Genomic DNA, 20,186 nt, shown 5'->3' with positions numbered 1-20,186 from the left:
ATGGGCAAGGAAAGTGTTGTAAAAGTTACTCCATTTGTCTGCAACATTTTCTGCACAATATATGTCATTCCATGTCTCAGACTGCAGTGCGGACACCAACTTCTCTAAACATTTTTCATTTATACATCTTATTTCCATCTTCTCATATGTACTTTGTGAATCGTACATATTCAGTATTTTCATTGTTTGGCAAAGATGATCAGAGAGGTGAAGGTTTATTATGTCAACTCTGCAGTTATCTAGTTTGGTGTAAAGTGATCTGTACAGCTAGAGGAGTCTTTAGTTAGTCTTGTTAGCCCATTAACTCTGTCTGACAGATTATAGCTACACAGAATATCATTTACTTTTTCATAATACTTTAAGGAATCTGTATTAAAATCACCAGTTATAACAATACCTATGTTCTTATTACATACAATTTCTATAATTTTTTCCATGTTTTGTAAGAAATTAATCACAATACTACTAGGAGATCTGTACAGACCTATAACAATCAGGGGCACTTTATTTACCAACAGCTTTATTGTTGAAATTTCAAATGTCATTTCCACACTAAGTTCTGTGATAAAATCCAGTTTTGTGACATGTAGATGGTCTTTACAATATATGGCAACTCCCCCACTTTTATGTTCTGTTCAACAGAAATTACTACTCAGAGTATAGTTGTCAAATTTAGTCATTATAATTAAAGTATTAGACAATCCATGTTCTGTAAGAATGACTACATCTGCATTTTCCTCACTTAGTGCTTGCTGTAATTGTATGCACTTTTTGCTTGGGTACTGTAACACACATTTTGTTTCTTGTTTCTTCAGGACGTTCCTCCCGAAAAACTGCCTTTTCACAACTTTGTGACGTCTTAGGTGCAGAAATGTGGACATTTTTCTGTTTAAATAGTTTACTACCCCCATCAGGATATATTAGTTTCCCTCGTTTATGATTTTGCAGACATCCATATACATTTTACTTAAAGCTGCAGAGCCTAGTCTGTTCAAGTGGAAACCATCCCTCCCTAGACATTTATCATATAAAAATTTATTGGGATCAATGAATATTGCTCCAAGTCTGTTGCACTGCTCTCTCACACCACTGTTTATTTTGAAAATGTACTTTTCACTTACTGACCTCTTATTTACAATGCCACTAATTATTATTTTTGAGGATGGATAAGCGCTTTTTGCTGAACAAATCAGGTTTCTGGCTTCGTTAGTATGTTCTTATTCACTGCTATTTCAAACAGAATTTTCTCAACATGGATGAAAATGCCTTTGTGATCTTGTCTGGCTTCCGTTGCATTGGTTCCCACACCCTGTTTTGCTGTCGAAATGCTTGTCACATGTTTACTAAGTTGGTAAGTTCTAATTCCAGGATGAACATCAATTTCGCATTCTGGTACTACTATATTTTTTAACAGCGAGTCACCTATTATCAGATATTTTTTTGGTCGTATGTTTTCATCACATGTTTTTTCCACTTCAGTATCAACCTTGTTTTTCTTTTTACTATAGTTTACTGTCTTCCATTTGTATTTCAAGACTGATTTCCTGACTAGTGCTTCATTTGTCATCTTCTCATCAGATACAGAGCCTACTATTTGTTTATTGTCACAATCACACGGGTTTGGTTCTTGTTTTTTGCAGACACACGACTTTGATTCAGTTACTAGATTGGTATTTCCATCTACATCTACATGGACACTCTGCAAATCACATTCAAGTGCCTGGCAGAGGGTTCATCGAACCACCTTCACAGTTCTCTATTATTCCAATCTCGTATAGTGCGCAGAAAGAATGAACACCTATATCTTTCTGTATGAGCTTTGATTTCCCTTATTTTATCATGGTGATCGTTCCTCCCTATGTAGGTCAGTGTCAACAAAATATTTTCACATTCGGAGGAGAAAGTTGGTAATTGGATTTTCGTGAGAAGATTCTGATGCAATGAAAAATGCCTTTCTTTTAATGATTTCCAGCACAAATCCTGTATCATTTCTGTGACAGTCTTTCCCATATTTCATGATAATACAAAACGTGCTGCCTTTCTTTGAACTTTTTCGATGTGCTCCATCAGTTCTATCTGGTAAGGATCCCACACTGCACAGCAGAATTCTAAAAGAGGATGGACAAGCATAGTGTAGGCAGTCTCCTTAGTAGGTCTGTTACATTTTCTAAGTGTTCTGCCAATATACTGGATGACAACAAAGGCATGTGCATTTCATGGGTAGTGTACAGGAAGAACCACTTAGCTGGAGAACATAGAAGAAGATGATAAGGACTTGGTAGCATTTTCTGGGGATTCTACTTTTAAACCATTTCTTGAATAGACAATGTACTCTATGAATAAACAATTTACAGTAAAATATTAGGTATTTAATAGATGATTAATGCACTGCAAATTTACTTACACTGCAGTGATTAAACTGTGGGCAGATTCATTAAACAAACATTGTTATTGTAGATAATTTAGTTAAATTATCTAATTAAAGCGGTCATTAAATTTCATTCATCTATGTAATGCATTGTGAGAAATAGGCGCGGGGTTCCATTATTCTTTATTATGCTATTGGCAGTAAAATAGTAAGGTAAGGTAAGGTAAGACAAAGTTCCTCATCCTGGCATAAGGCGGGTGGATCATGTGTGACTGACTGCAATGTCTTCCCCTGCCAGTGATGTCACTGGATGGAGTATGGAGGGACATGAAGCCAACACATGACTCTTTTGGTCATTGTGGGGTTTCTGGACTTTGGAACTGCTATTATTCTTAAATATCTCCTCAATTGACCTCACAAGTCTGACTGCACCCCATCCCAGTTCTTCCAACAAGGAAAAATCCTTAGCACTACCAGGAATTGAATTGAGATCTCCTGCGTAGCAGTCAGCCACACTGACTACTCAGCTACAGAGGCAGACAGTGGAAACAGTACCAAGCACAAATCACCTAAGAGTAACCGTCCAGAGTGATGTCAGCTGCCAAACATCATAAGCTGGCTTGTGGACTATAGATGATGATATAGACATTGTTAATATTTTGTGCATAACGATTTATAGTTTCACAATGGTCTTAATGTGAGTGAAAGCATACAAAGGTTAATGCCCACATATAATAAGTTTCAGTTCAGTACCTTAATTTAAGTATTAACTGTATTTTTCTTACTTGTCACTTCTCCTTCCGTGTGTTTTTGCTTTTAGGAAGCTTTAGTTGTCGAGTGCTAGTAATAGTGTTCCATATATTTCGTGTTTGTTTTGAATACAGTCAGAGAGAGTCCCTTTAGTCAACCATAGTGCCAGTAGTGCTAGTGTTTGTTTTCAATGCAGTCCAGAGACAGGTAGTGCTATTTTCATTGTTTTCTACAAGAAGTGGCTAGCAACCACAGTTTAGCCAACAATCAGCCACCTTTAGTGAATTAGCTGTCTAGTTAAAAGTTGATTAACTCTCTACAGTACATTGAGATCTTAGGATGGATAGGATGTGTGACTGCTGTGTACGGACGCAGGAGGAGCTGGCCACTGTTCGCGAACAGCTGAACGTGTTGATGGCCGCAGTCAGCCGTCTTCAGGCTGCTGCCTAGGAGTGTAGCGGCAGTGGGGAGTCTGGTACACCCCAGGTGTAAAATGCTTCGCCCACTGTCCCTGCTATCGAGACATCTTCGCGGGTACCGGGCGCGTTTGGGCCACCCTCTCCCCAAGGGGAGTGGCGGGTTCAGCGGCGTTCGCGACGCACGAGGCGGAGGGTCAGTGTGGAGGCTGGCCGTGTGGCATCGCCCGCTCTGCCTGTGAGTGGACATGTGGCCACTCCTTCAGCAACGTCCGAGCAGGCACACGGGGGGAGGGGTTTATTAGTTATTGGGAGCTCCAACGTTAGGCGGGTGATGGAGCCCCTTAGGGAAATAGCGGAAAGGTCGGGGAAGAAGGCCAGTGTTCACTCTGTCTGCTTGCCGGGGGGTCTCATCTGAGATGTGGAGGAGGCCCTGCCAGCGGCGATAGAGAGCACTGGGTGCACCCGACTGCAAATTGTTGCTCATGTCGGCACCAATGACTCCTGCCGTCTGGGTTCAGAGGGGTGGAATCAGAGCTAACCATTTGTAGTATCGTTCCCAGAACTGATCGCGGTCCTCTGGTTTGGAGCCAAGTGGAAGGCTTAAACCAGAGGCTCAGACGATTCTGCAGTGATCTGGGGTGCAAATTTCTCGACCTCCGCTATGGGGTGGAGAAATGTAGGGTCCCCCTAAATAGGTCAGGCGTGCACTACACGCTGGAATTGGCTACAAGGGTAGCGGAGTACGTGTGGAGTGCACATGGGGGTTTTTTAGGTTAGAGAATTCCCTCCCTACACCCGAGAAGATGCCTCCTGAGACGCGGCAAGGTAGGAGTAGGCAAAATGCAACAGGGAATAACAATATTAATGTGCTAATAGTAAACTGCAGGAGCGTCTATAGAAAGGTCCCAGAACTGCTCTCATTAATAAATGGTCACAATGCCCATATAGTACTAGGAACAGAAAGTTGGCTGAAACCAGACGTAAACAGTAATGAAATCCTAAACTCAGATTGGAATGTATACCGCAGAGACAGGCTGGACAGTAAAGGGGGAGGCGTGTTTATAGTGATAAGAAGTGCAATAGTACCGAAGGAAATTGACGGAGATCTGAAATGTGAAATAATTTGGGTGAAGGTCACAGTTAAAGCAGGCTCAGACATGGTAATTGGATGTCTCTATAGGCCCCCTGGCTCAGCAGCTGTTGTGGCTGAGCACCTGAAGGATAATATGGAAAATATTTTGATTAGATTTCCCCACCATGTTATAGTTCTGGGTGGAGATTTTAACTTGCCAGATATAGACTGGGAGACTCAAACTTCATAACGGGTGGCAGGGACAAAGAATCCAGTGAATTTTTTTTAAGTTCTTTATCTGAAAACTACCTTGAGCAGTTAAACAGAGAACTGACTCATGGTGATAACATATTAAACCTTCTGGTGACAAACAGACCCGAACTATTTGAAACAGTTAAGGCAGAACAGGGAATCAGCGATCATAAAGCGGTTACTGCATCGATGATTTCAGCCATAAATAGAAATATTAAAAAAGGTAGGAAGATTTTTCAATTTAGCAAAAGTGACAAAAAGCAGATTACAGAGTACCTGATGGCTCAACACAAAAGTTTTGTCTCAAGTACAGATAGTGTTGAGGATCAGTGGACAAAGCTCAAAACCATCGTACAATATGTGTTAGATGAGTATGTGCCAAGCAAGATCATAAGAGATGGAAAAGAGCCACCGTGGTACAACAACCGAGTTAGAAAACTGCTGCGGAAGCAAAGGGAACTTCACAGCAAACATAAACATAGCCAAAGCCTTGCAGACAAACAAAAATTACGTGAAGCAAAATGTAGTGTGAGGAGGGCTATGCGAGAGGCGTTCAATGAATTTGAAAGTAAAGTTCTGTGTACCGACTTGGCAGAAAATCCTAAGAAATTTTGGTCTTATGTCAAAGCAGTAGGTGGATCAAAACAAAATGTCCAGACACTCTGCGACCAAAATGGTACTGAAACGGAGGATGACAGACTAAAGGCCGAAATACTAAATTTTTTTTGCAAAGCTGTTTCACAGAGGAAGACTGCACTGTAGTTCCTTCTCTAGATTGTCGCACAGATGACAAAATGGTAGATATCGAAATAGACGACAGAGGGATAGATAAGCAATTAAAATCACTCAAAAGAGGAAAGGCCACTGGACCTGATGGGATACCAGTTTGATTTTACACAGAGTACGCGAAGGAACTTCCCCTCCTTCTTGCAGCGGTGTACCACAGGTCTCTAGAAGAGCGTAGCTTTCCAAAGGATTGGAAAAGGGCACAGGTTATCTCCGTTTTCAAGAAGGGCTGTCCAACAGATGTGCAGAACTATAGACCTATATCTCTAACATCGATCGGTTGTAGAATTTTGGAGCACGAGCTATGTTGGAGTATAGTGACTTTTCTGGAGACTAGAAATCTACTCTGTAGCAATCAGCATGGGTTTCGAAATAGACGGTCGTGTGAAACCCAGCTCGCGCTATTCGTCCACGAGACTCAGAGGGCCATAGACACGGGTTCACAGGTAGATGCCATGTTTCTTGACTTCCGCAAGGCGTTCGATACAGTTCCCCACAGTTGTTTAATGAGCAAAGTAAGAGCATATGGACTATCAGACCAATTGTGTGATTGGATTGAGGAGTTCCTAGATAACAGAACGCAGCATGTCATTCTCAATGGAGAGAAGTCTTCCGAAGTAAGAGCGATTTCAGGTGTGCCGCAGGGGAGTGTCATAGGACCGTTGCTATTCACAATATACATAAATGACATACAGAGGACGACCGAAGAAAGGCAGAAATACTGAATTCAGTGTTCCGAAACTGTTTCACTGCGGAAAATCGTAACACGGTCCCTGACTTCAGCCGTCGCACGGACGCCAAAATGGAAAATATTGAAATAAACGATATCGGAATTGAAAAACAACTGCTATCACTTAGTAGCGGAAAAGCATCCGGACCAGACGAGATACCCTTAAGATTCTACAGTGATTATGCTAAAGAACTTGCCCCCTTTCTATCAGCAATTTATTGTAGATCGCTGGAAGAACGTAAAGTACCTAGCGACTGGAAGAAAGCGCAGGTCGTTTCCATTTTCAAGAAGGGTCATAAATCAGATGCGAATAATTATAGGCCTATTTTGCTTACGTCAATCTGTTGTAGAATAATGGAACATGTTTTGTGTTCTCGTATTATGACGTTCTTAGATAATACAAATCTCCTTCATCATAACCAACATGGATTCCGCAAACAGAGATCATGTGAAACTCAGCTCGCCCTATTTGCCCAAGAAATTCACAGTGCCGTAGACACTGGCGAGCAGATTGATGCCGTATTCCTGGACTTCAGGAAGGCATTTGATACGGTTCTGCACTTACGTTTAGTGAAAAAAATACGAGCTTACGGAATATCGGACCAGGTTTGTGATTGGATTCAGGATTTCCTAGAAGAAAGAACACAACATGTCATTCTTAACGGTTCAAAATCTGCAGATGTAGAGGTAATTTTGGGAGTACCGCAGGGAAGCGTGATAGGACCTTTATTGTTTACAATATACATAAATGACTTAGTTGACAACATCGGTAGCTCTGTGAGGCTATTTGCAGATGACACAGTTGTCTACAAGAAAGTAGCAACATCAGAAGACTCGTACGTACTCCAGGAGGACCTGCAGAGGATTAATGCATGGTGCGACAGCTGGCAGCTTTCCCTAAACGTAGATAAATGTAATATAATGCGCATACGTAGGGGCAGAAATCCATTCCAGTACGATTATGCCATAGGTGGTAAATCATTGGAAGCAGTAACGACCGTAAAATACTTAGGAGTTACTATCCGGAGCGATCTGAAGTGGAATGATCACATAAAACAAATAGTGGGAAAAGCAGGCGCCAGGTTGAGATTCATAGGAAGAATTCTAAGAAAATGTGACTCATCGATGAAAGAAGTAGCTTACAAAACGCTTGTTCGTCCGATTCTTGAGTATTGCTCATCAGTATGGGACCCTTACCAGGTTGGATTAATAGAAGAGATAGACATGATCCAGCGAAAAGCAGCGCGATTCGTCATGGGGACATTTAGTCAGCGCGAGAGCGTTACAGAGATGCTGAACAAGCTCCAGTGGCGGACACTTCAAGAAAGGCGTTACGCAATACGGAGAGGTTTATTATCGAAATTACGAGAGAGCACATTCCGGGAAGGGATGGGCAACATATTACTACCGCCCACATATATCTCGCGTAATGATCACAACGAAAAGATCCGAGAAATTAGAGCAAATACGGAGACTTACAAGCAGTCGTTCTTCCCACGCACAATTCGTGAATGGAACAGGGAAGGGGGGATCAGATAGTGGTACAATAAGTACCCTCCGCCACACACCGTAAGGTGGCTCGCGGAGTATAGATGTAGATGTAGACATTGTGGATGACATCAGAAGTTCACTGAGGCTTTTTGCAGATGATGCTGTGGTGTATCGAGAGGTTGTAACAATGGAAAATTGTACTGAAATGCAGGAGGATCTGCAGCGAATTGACGCATGGTGCAGGGAATGGCAATTCAATCTCAATGTAGACAAGTGTACTGTGCTGTGAATACATAGAACAATAGATCCCTTATCATTTAGCTACAAAATAGCAGGTCAGCAACTGGAAGCAGTTAATTCCATAAATTATCTGGGAGTACGCATTAGGAGTGATTTAAAATGGAATGATCATATAAAGTTGATCGTCGGTAAAGCAGATGCCAGACTGAGATTCATTGGAAGAATCCTAAGGAAATGCAATCCAAAAACAAAGGAAGTAGGCTACAGTACGCTTGTTTGCCCATTGCTTGAATACTGCTCAGCAGTGTGGGATCCGTACCAGATAGGGTTGATAGAAGAGATAGAGAAGATCCAATGGAGAGCAGCACACTTCGTTACAGGATCATTTAGTAATCGTGAAAGCATTACGGAGATGATAGATAAACTCCAGTGGAAGACTCTGCATGAGAGACGCTCAGTAGCTCAGTACGGGTTTTTGTTAAAGTGTCGAGAACATACCATCAACGAAGAGTCAAGCAGTATATTGCTCCCTCCTACGGATATCTTGCGAAGAGACCATGAGGATAAAATCAGAGAGATTAGAGCCCACGCAGAAGCATACCGACAATCCTTCTTTCCACGAACAATATGAGACTGGAATAGAAGAGCGAACCGATAAAGGTACTCAGAGTACCCTCCGCCACACACCGTCAGGTGACTTGCGGAGTATGGATGTAGATGTAGATGTAGATTATTGCCTTTGTGTTGTGAACAATAATTTTAAAAAGGACTAATATTCCATGGAACTTTCAGTTTCAAGTTTCAATGGCGTGGTTATTTGTGCTCATCCTTCAGAAATAGTGTCCTCTCACCTTGTGGTGAATTTCTTCTTTTGCTGTCTGGTCCACACACCTTCCCTGTTAAAAACAAATGATGTTTTTCTACTGGAAAAGCAACAGCATTACACTAACCAGTGGATGCAGTAAATGTTTTTCAGTACCATATTAACTAAAGGTAGTTTGAGAGTGAAAACTTGGATATATTGGCATTTGATTGATATAAAAACACTGTCAAGTCCATGCTGATTTTAAGTTCTAGTTTCAATACACACACAGTCACTCATAACAGCCAGATTATGGTATTGAACCTAATACTGGAAAGGATTACAAAATAAATTATCTGTGACAAAACGTTCACTCAAGTATTGCATAATTTTACAACTACAAATGTTCATTTTGTGGTCACAGCTTGTATAATATGCCATGAGGATATTGGTTATTCAAAAGTCACTGTTTGCATATTAACATCGGAATTTCACATGTTCATCTTTTTCATGCGTTGATGTCCACTTTACTGCACTTCATGATCAAATTTTAACCATTATTCTGTAAAATTTTCACATCTGCTCAAAGCTCTTTATATCCATGTCACAAGACAATTCGCGTGAACATACTGTCCTCTGATTGACTGATATACATCGTGACCAATCTAATATTGGTATTAAACTGTACAAGCCTGTGTCTTTTAATTTTAACCAATTGCAAATTAATATCTTTTATGAACAATTTATCAATGGGACAAATTTATAAAATCTACAAATACCAAAATAATTCCCTCTTTAAATAACAAAATTATCATAAAATGTATCTTGTTTTCTCAGTCCATCAACTGGCTAGTTGCACACATAATTTCCCCTGAGTATGATTCACTCTCTCAGTACACAGTTCTCTATTCAAGGCACTGTGCCATAGAGTGTGTTACATTAGTTTAACCCTGTTAGTTATATTGAAATGGAGCAACAATACAGATGTGCATAGTAGTGGCAAACAACGTAGTGTTAATTAGTGTTGCACATGAACTACAGTAAATCCCGCTACTCTAAATTCGATCTAATTACTTTAGGTAGAAACTTAGTCAAAATCTTACACTAAACTGATATAGTGAAGTGCTGTATAAAGTAGAGGAGGAGGTTTTGCTTATTAGTACAAATGTTTCTTGCAGGTTACCATATCTGGAAGCTGTGATAACTGAGGTTTCCCGCATAAACACAATTGCACCCTTGTGTCCGCCACATGCTGCTCTCAAGGACACAACCCTCTGTGGATACAACATTCCCCAGGTAAAACAAAATTCTAAATCAGCACATAGAGTAATGAAGACCACAGACAGGTACTGGACTACATTAATATTTCATAGCACAGCACCATGCTCCCCGTATTTCTTGTACTGTTTGAATTGTATATCGATACAGCATCTTGTAGAATATATCGTCAGCTAAACTGGAATACAGCAGTAATCCATCACAAGATGCAGTATGCACTGAGTATGTGTCTGGCTCTTCATGACAAAGTAATGATTCACTTAAGTAGTAGCCAACAGAATAGATTTGCAATGTATTCTCCCAATCCACATTTGCAGTAATTTAATATTCACATAATAAAAAAAATTGGAAAGATACAGCATGGTTTAAAATTATAATAAATAATTCATAGAGCAGGTATTAAACATCAATAGACAATCACACATGAAAACATTGAGGAGAACACAGAAATGTGACAAGCAGTTTCTGAAATACTCGGTGTCATCAGTATTGGCTACACGGAAGTATCTGGGATTTATCCTCATTGCTATATGTCCTTCTCACATCTAGTGTCAGTCTGCTGCAGTGCCAGAATGCCTGTTTTGTGTTCTAGGAGGATCTTAGATATCACTTTTCTTGCATTCATTTTGTGTTTATTTGATGGATTTTCAGTGTTAATTCTCTGATTCTTAGAAAAATCCTTTAGTTACTTAACCATTTTTAGAATAAACTTCAAAGTTCATGAAACTTACCACACAAAGGAATTAAACAACTTGTACAAGTAGTTCACCAACTCAAAAAAATCCTCTTGGTTTTCAAGCTGCGTTATTTGATTTATAACTCTCGATCATTTCGCAACTGTCACCATCATTATCTTCAGTAATTAAAATTACTGACTGCTAAGAATGGTAAATGGGTTAATAACTCTTGAAGATGATGACAGAGACAGCTGCTCAAGAATTTTAGCTCAGCTGGTATGGCTTGAAATTTAAATGACTTTATTCAGTTGTGCCTCTGCAAAAGACTCCAAGGATATTTCACTATACAGTTGAACTCAAAGCCAATGTTGGTAAACAAGTGGGCTGTGTCCATCCACACACTCAACTGGCATATCATATGATGAGGTAAAATTTTTGCCCATCTGTGGATTGAAGTACAATGTGTCTTCAAAATATCAGGCAGGCACTTTAGACAGAACATTAGCTTTCAGTATTTATGTACCTCACCTGAATCAAGAAACATGAGTCTAAAGTAAAATAATTTAGCTACTAAATATTAACACATAATAACAGATAATTTCAACACAAATTCTCATGGACACAGAATTCTTCGGATCTGAAACACAACAAAAATCGATAGTAAGCCCTTAGCTGAATCTTCCCCAAAGAATAATTCACCAGAAGTTCTTCGAGATCAATGGCACCTTTGGTGGCTATTAGGAATTATTAGATATTTATACATTATTTCAGGTAATAAGAAGTTTCCTGATGCCAAAAGCCAGAGCAGTGAGAACTGTGGCTGGGTGGTTTCAGTGACTAGGGACATGGTATTTTTTTCTGGCAGCCAAGTGGCATGACTGCATTGCCCTTCCAATTTTACCACCACCTGAAGTGAGGATGTGTGGCTTATGCTTTCAATGGTCTCACAGTCCAAAAGTGGCAGAAGAAATGTTAGACACAGCTATGTGTGTCATGCAGTGAGATAACTACAGTCTTGTGTTAACCCCTTTAAGAAGCTTGAAGGAATCATCTTGTGAGCATATCGCTCTATGCTCAATCAGTTTTTCTTTTTTCCACACATGTGTTAAGAAAGAGGCAGAAATACATTAAATAAAAAATGATAAGTTGAGGTACTAAATAGTCACAATTAAAACAGGCATCACCATCATTCTGGACAATAACTACATAAGTACAGAAGACAAAACTGAGGCACAGAAGTAGAATTCGAAGAAACTGTCAGCCCCTTGTATCAGGAAACCCATGCCATTCAGTACTCATACAAGTGTTAAATGAAAATGATCTGACAATTGCTGTGAAAAGCTAAACGCAAAGACGTCTGTGGGTCATGCTCATATGTCATGCTGTCTAATGGAGTAGGTGGCTGCAAAAATATTACATGGCAATGTTGGGCCTTCCGAGGCCTGTTTAGTGCAGTTTTTTCTCTCAGTATTTTCTCATCAACTGAAATTAAGCAAGGTGATTCATGTGTCTAAAAAGAAATAGTGCTATTCATAATAATTAGTTATCAGTATCTCTAGTAGAATATTTATTAAAAAAATATTACAAGTGCACTTGTTCAGTAGAGTAATTACTTTCTTGGAAAATCAAAACAAAATAATAACACTCGTAGGTACCAAAAATGGTAACTAACAGAAACAGCTATTAAAGGTTCAATAGAATTTTTCATCCTGGGCTTAGATAAAAGAAATACAGGTACAGTTACTTGGATCACATATTATTTTACTTTGATATCTAGTATCCTACCTTCATTATATTTTGGAAATTGAAAGTGTCGAAGATACATGCGACACAGACCACTCAGCATGAGACATTTGGAAAATTTTATGGCAAAAGCAACACGTAATATGACTTCCATATCTGTATCTATATATAATAACACACACAAAGTTCTGGTTGAGAAAAACGAATTATTTAGGACTAAAGACATGACTCACCGAAAGGCAGAAGTGCTGCATTGTCAACAGATACACAAACAAAAGGTACAGAGGTTTGCATTGCTAGCTTTCAGAATGAAATTCCTTTTCAAGCTGTAGGAGAAACAAGTGCCCATCTGCATAGCTCAGAAAAGCTGGTGGTGGTGGTGGGGAGGATCCAGATGGCAGAGGAGGTGAAGCAGCCACTGAAATCTCACATGTTGTGCTCTGCTGCATGTTGTGCCACTGGGCGGACCACTTTGTTTTTGGCAACAGCCTGACATTGGCCACTCATTCTCATTGAAAGCTGCTTGGTTGTCATACCAATGCAAAATGCTGTGAAGTGGTTGCAGGAGAGCTGGTATATAACATGGCTGCTTTCACAGTTGGTCTGGCCTCTGATGGGGTAGGACAAGCTGGTGACAGGACTGGAGTAGGACATACTGGGTGGGTGGATAGTGCAGGTCTTGCATCTGGAGCTTCCCGAAGGGTATGATTTCTGTAGCGGGGAATTGGGGGTGGGAATGACATATGGATGGACTAAGATATTGGGGAGGTTGGGCGGGTGGTGGAACACCACTTTGTGAGGGGATGGAAGTATGTTGGGTAGGATGTTCCTCATTTCAGGGCATGATGATAAATAATCAGAGTCCTGATGAGGACATGGTTCAGTCATTCCCAAGTGGTATTGGGTGACAAGGGGGCACTTCTTTTTGGTTGGTTCTTGGGATGGATGTGAGGATCATATGTGTGTGTGTGTGTGTGTGTGTATGTGTGGAAATATGGCATGGGAGATCTGTTTGTGTATTAGGTCTGGGTGGTATAGCCTGTCTGTGAAGGCCTTTGTGAGGACCACAGGGAGGATCTTGAGGGAGTTCTCATTGTTGCAGATGTGTCTGCCATGGGTGGCCAGGCTGTATGGGTGGGGTTTGTTGGTATGGAGTGGGTGGCAGCTGGCAAAGTGCAGTTACTGTTGGTGATTGGTGGGTTTGATGTGGACTGGGGTGGGGATGGAGTATTCTTCGATGAGGAAATCAACACCTTGGAAGGTGGTACAGTGGGTGGAGGAGGACCAGGTGGAATGGATGGGAGAGGAGGTGTTGAGATTTTGGAGGAATGAGGATAAGGTGTCCTGGCCTTGTGTCCATATTATAAAGATATCATCAATAAACATGAACTAGACCAGGGGTTTGGTGTTTTGGGAAGCTAGAAATATTTCCTTTAGGTGGTCAATGAAGAGGTTGGCATAGGTGAGTGCCTATGACTGTGCCACAAATTTGTTTGTGAAGTAGTTATGAGTTAGAATGTAGGCAAAAGAGTCTTTCCTTCTCATCCTGTCCAGTAAGTCTCCCCTGATCTGGGGTTCTAGATGACTCTTCTCAACTCTAACCCTTTTCCTAAACCCCTCTTCCTTCCTCTTCAACCCTTCTGCTAGAAGGCTCTGAAAGCTTGCATACATAAAACCTTTTTTTATATGTGTGTTCTGCTGATGCCACTTGGTGAGAATATTTTTTTTTTATCTATCCAGTTACATTAACTGTCAAAAATTGTTTATTTTCTTTGTTATATAAATACCCACTGTAACACTAGGAAGTCTGGTCAGAGACCAAGATGTACATTATAATATCAAGTTAATAGTAAGTGTAAGTTGTTATTACATTAAGGCAATATGATTTTGTCTGCACAAAGATCAATTTTTTTTTCCTTATTTTTTAAATGGTGAGTTTTGATGCAGGTCCTGAATTCTGTGCTATCTTGTACAAGCACTAGACAGCTACACTTTGCACCATTAGACCTGCAGAAATCTTCTTGGTGATATAATTAGAAAAACTGGAGAACAGCATCTTTATGTTTTTAAGCCAGATCTCAGAGAAATAAATAACATTAATACTGAATATACCCTGACAAGAATGCTTCAACAACACACTCTTCATTATTTATTGACTGGATATTTTGATAACAGATAATGAAAACTAGGTCTGACTTATTGTGAAAAGATACTTTACATTCAGTGAAATTTATTTATTTATTTTTTTTGCATGTCGGATATGTATTTCTGCTTTGATGTATCATTTCTAGCAAACCTACATTCACCTCATTTAGTGTCAGTTATGATTTACTGAATTTGTTATTTACATGTGTTCTCAATATTGGCATGTTCTAATTAAAGAGGTTGGCAAAAGAAAGTGTTAAATGACTAGAACGTATTTTGAGGTATTGCATGTTACAAGCCAGATTAAACTCAATGAAAAGAAGATGAATACATTAACACAGAATCATTTACAGTGAGGTGACAAAAGTAAAGGGATACCCCTAATATCATGTTGAACCTCCTTTAGCCTGGCGTAGAGCAGCAACTTGAAATGGCAGGGACTCAACAAAAAGCCATCGGAAGTCCCTTGCAGAAATCTTGAGCCATGCTGCCTTTACAACCATCCATAATTGTGAAAGTGTTACTGGCACAGGATTTTGTGCATGAAATGACTTCTCAATTATGTTTGATGGGATTCATGTTGGACAATCTGTCCAGAATATTCTTCAAACCAAACATGAACAATTGTGGCCTGGTGATATGACATCTTTGTTTGGGAACATGAACATGAATGGCTGCAAATGGTCTCCAAGTAGCCAAACATTGTTGTTGTTGTTGTTGTTGTTGTGGTCTTCAGTCCTGAGACTGGTTTGATGCAGCTCTCCATGCTACTCTATCCTGTGCAAGCTTCTTCATCTCCCAGTACATACTGCAGCCCACATCCTTCTGAATCTGCTTACTGTATTCATCTCTTGGTCTCCCTCTATGATTTTTACCCTCCACGCTGCCCTCCAATACTAAATTGGTGATCCCTTGGTGCCTCAGAACATGTCCTACCCTTCTTCTAGTCAAGTTGTGCCACAAACTTCTCTTCTCCCCAATCCTATTCAATACCTCCTCATTAGTTATGTGATTTACCCATTTAATCTTCAGCATTCTTCTGTAGCAAGACATTTCGAAAGCTTCTATTCTCTTCTTGTCTAAACTATTTATCGTCCACGTTTCACTTCCATACATGGCTACACTCCATACAAATACTTTCAGAAACGACTTCCTGACATTTAAATCTATACTCGATGTTAACAAATTTTTCTTCTTCAGAAACACTTTCCTTGCCATTGCCAGTCTACATTTTATATCCTCTCTACTTCGATCATCATCAGTTATTTTGCTCCCCAAGTAGCAAAACTCCTTTACTACTTTAAGTGTCTCATTTCCTAATCTAATTCTCTCAGCATCACTCGACTTAATTTGACTACATTCCATTATCCTCGTTTTGCTTTTGTTGATGTTCATCTTATATCCTCCCTTCAAGACACTTTCCATTCTGTTCAATTGCTCTTCCAAGTCCTTTGCTGTCGCTGACAGAATTACAATGTCATTGGCGAACCTCACAGTTTTTATTTCTTCTGCATAGATTTTAATACCTACTCCGAATTTTTCTTTTGTTTCCTATACTGCTTCCTCAATATACAGATTTAATAACATCAGGGAGAGGCTACAACCCTGTCTCACTCCCTTCCCAACCACTGCTTCCCTTTCATGTCCCTCGACCCTTATAACTGCCATCTGGTTTCTATACAAATTGTAAATAGCCTTTCGCTCCCTGTATTTTACTCCTGCCACCTTCAGAATTTGAAAGAGAGTATTCCATTCAACATTGTCAAAAGCTTTCTCCAAGTCTACAAATGCTAGAAACGTAGGTTTGCCTTTTCTTAATCTAGCTTCTAAGATAAGTCGTAGGGTAAGTATTGCCTCACATGTTCCCATATTTCTAAGGAATCCAAACTGATCTTCTCCGAGGTTGGCTTCTACCAGTTTTTCCATTCATCTGTAAAGAATTTGCGTTAGTATTTTGCAGCTGTGACTTATTAAACTGATTGTTCAGTAATTTTCACATCTGTCAACGCCTGCTTTCTTTGGGATTGGAATTCACCCTTTCCAATCAGTGATCAGTTCAGTTGAAGGTCAATGGGATCTGTGCCACACTTGAACGCTATGATCAGCTTTTACCAACTGAAATTGGGACTCATGTAATCGCATCACGGTTTTCCAGTTTTCTAGGATCCAACTGATATGGTCACGAGCCCAAGAGAGGTACTGCATGTGACGTCGTGCAGTTAGCAAAGGCACTCTCTTCAGTTGTCTACTGCCATAGCACATTACTGCCAGATTCTGCCACACTGTCATAATGGATACATTTGTCAAACATCCCACATTGATTTCTACAGCTATTTCATGCAGTGTTGCTTTCTGTTAGCGCTGACAACATTACAATAATGCCACTGGTCTTGATTGTTAAGTGAACGCAGTCAGCAACTGCATTGTCCATGGTGGGAGTTAGTGCCTGAAATCTGGTATTCTCAGCACACTATTGACATAGTGGATCTCAGAATACTGAGTTCCAACAATTTCTGGACCTGTATAAATGCATATCACTATCCCATGACTTGTCACCTGAATGTATATGGTACACAGTGCTTTCTAGTGATTCAGAGGGATATACCACTTACCATCATGCAGCACGTTCAAAAGCACTCTGATAAAGTGAACAGGTTGTATCTTACCAAATTCAGAATTAGATCTTTATTCTACAGACCCCTTCAGTTAATAGAGAAAGCCATAGAGCGATATGTATGGAAAACATACTTATCGTCTCTAAGGATGCAAGGAGGTGCACTGTCTATGGACTGTGTGTTTTGGACACCCTGATTCTTTTGTTTTCATTTGGTCATACCCACCCATTTATTCACTATTGACTTATGATGATTGAGAAGTGACATAACAGAGTTCAGTAGAACGGTAGTTCAGTCACAGTATACTGCTGGCTAGTGAGTTAGACAATGCTGTCCACCAGCTTATTGCCACACGCGCAAATGGCTCGGCACCCAGTAGAAAAATACTTCCTCTTTCTATCTCTGCAGAAGGTGAAAGATTCCTGAATTGGTTGGCATGTTCCATTTGTTGCAAATGGAGTGTGTTGAATGAATCAGAACTAGTTGCTATGAGCAAGCTATTTCATGAAGCACAGTGCATTCCTTCATATGATTATGCAAGATAAATCAAAACTTCAATCAGTAGTCAAATTCAAAAAGGACAATGAGCAGTTATCTGGAGCGTGTATCACCAACCGTCACAGGTATCACTAAGCTTTCAATGTCGACAGGACATTAAACCCAATCTTCCTTCCTTTGATCACTAAGGTTATGGCCAAGAGCTTGTAGCATTTATTATCTACAACTTATTTGCGGAAACCTTGAAACCTCACAAATTTAAGAAAAAGGGGCTCATGATTAACTTTTTACTTTGTTTCAGGGAACATGGCTCTTCATCAGCTTGTGGAGCATCATGCATGACCGGGAACATTGGGGAGATCCAGATGTGTTCCGGCCAGAGCGTTTCATTGACAAGGAGACTGGCAAATTTGTACGAGACCCTTTCTTCATCAACTTTGGCACTGGTTCAAGAGTTTGTCTTGGCATGGCACTTGCCAAGAATAATTTGTTCCTTTTCTTGGCAAGTCTCCTTCAGGACTTCACTATTTCTTTGCCTCCAGATGAACCTAAGCCATCTACACTTGCATTGCCTGGGTTTACTACAGCACCCAAGCCCTTCAGGGCACACTTTTCAACAAGGTGATATTTGAAAAGTAATGTCTGGAAAAAGAAGTGTAGTGTATTGAATGCATTTCTGTAAATGTATTTACTTGTATGAAAATATGCTTTTCATTTAGCAACAGCCTGTTCCTGTAAATGTTCTGAACTTCTTGTCTAACATCATATGTTTTTGTATAAATATATTTACTTTTATAAAAACATAATTCTCACTAACAGAGCAGTGTGTCAGTTTTTACCCTGAGCTTCTTGTTTAGCATGGCAGTATGTGAAAACATTGTTTGATCATAGGCCATTCATTGTTTGTAAACTCACAGGGTTGGCAATATCTTCACAAGTATGCAAAGTTGTGCTGAAAGAAGTAGTGTATTTATAATTTTGATCTGAAACACTCCCTAAACTAGGGCAGTATTGTGCACTTAATTGATAAACAGGAAATTCAGTGAACTTGAAAACCATGGCCGTTTGCTGTCGCATAGGAGCTAAATGAATGCTACAAATTCACAGCAACTTCATTTGTGTCTTCAATATTTGGATTGTGTTAAGTAGAAAAGAGAGAAAAAGCCTTTCCATTATATCTACAGATAAAACAGCAATAGCTAAATGAGGTAATTTTCAGTGCAACAGACATTTTACATCCACCTCCTCCTTTCAAAATTCGTGAAATTTTTATATGTACCACCAAAAAGCTGCCATAAAACTTTATTTTGCAGTACTACACACTTTTTTTTCGTCATATTGCAGACTGTTGTGTCGACACAAGCATAAATTGGTATTACTTTTTGTGTTAAAATGACACTCTCATTGCATTTTACTGATATTAATTTACATGGTTGAAATGCCAGTACTGCACATCTAGCCTGGTCAGGTAAAATACAAGAACACCTCCTAGAATAGAAATTTCACTTTTCTATGGAGTGTGTGCTGTTTTGAAACTTTCTAGTAGATTAAAACAGTGCTCCAGACTGGGATTCAAACCCGGAGTCATATCTTTTGCACGCATTGCTCTTGTCAACTGAGCTATCCAGCCATGGCTTCCGTTCTTTCCTCACAGCTCTACTTCTGCTAGCAATTCTGTTTCACTTTCGAAATTTCACACAAGTCTTCTGCATAACTAGGCTGTGGCTAAGCTATTTCTCCTCAGAGCCCTTTTCCTCCATGTGTGCTAGTCTTGCAAGGTGTGCAGAAGTAAAGCTGTGAGGGCATGTTGTGAGTCATGCCTGGAAAAGTCAGGCCATAGGACCCTTGTCCATAAAAGGCAAGGTCCATAAGACCATTGTTCTATGAAAGGCAAAGTCGTGTGTTCAAGTCCTCGTCTGTCACACAGTTTTAGTTTCTGGCATACCTTTATGTTAACATGAGCATATTTATTTATTTATTTATCCATCTGTAGACAATAAATATTGTATGGATGTTGTCCAAAAGTACATGTAAATTTATGGGAAAAAATTTGTGCAAAAGGAACATACAAAATTTTACATTAAGTAGTACAAAGAATAATACATACAAAATTGAACAAAAAAATGTACAAAGAATAATACTTTATCATGCAAGATACAGTAACACAACTTTTTATACAAATATACTAACAATATTGTAATTGCATAGTCTGTTTGCCCTAATGAAGCTCTTATATTCACTACAATAATTCAGTAAAGATTTTACCACACTCAGCAGCTGTCCATTAGATATACAGAATTAATAGAAACTTTAGGGGATG

The 20,186-nt window shown here is 39.7% G+C and overlaps 1 protein-coding gene across 1 annotated transcript in view; it reads left to right on the top strand.

The window, feature by feature from the left end:
- Window positions 1-18,682, top strand: part of LOC124615584 (methyl farnesoate epoxidase-like) — a 196,717-nt gene extending 178,035 nt beyond the window's left edge. The window contains exons 8-9 of the mRNA XM_047143570.1: window positions 10,089-10,206; window positions 18,168-18,682. Coding sequence (XP_046999526.1) covers window positions 10,089-10,206; window positions 18,168-18,491 — 442 coding nt within the window. The 3' untranslated portion in view covers window positions 18,492-18,682. The remainder of the gene's footprint in view (window positions 1-10,088; window positions 10,207-18,167) is intronic.
- Window positions 18,683-20,186: the final 1,504 nt, after the last annotated feature.

Source organism: Schistocerca americana, chromosome 5 (assembly GCF_021461395.2).
Source record: "Schistocerca americana isolate TAMUIC-IGC-003095 chromosome 5, iqSchAmer2.1, whole genome shotgun sequence".
Lineage (NCBI taxonomy): Eukaryota > Metazoa > Arthropoda > Insecta > Orthoptera > Acrididae > Schistocerca > Schistocerca americana.
Note: the sequence above shows the minus strand (reverse complement) of the source record. Positions and strands in the feature narration are given on the sequence as shown.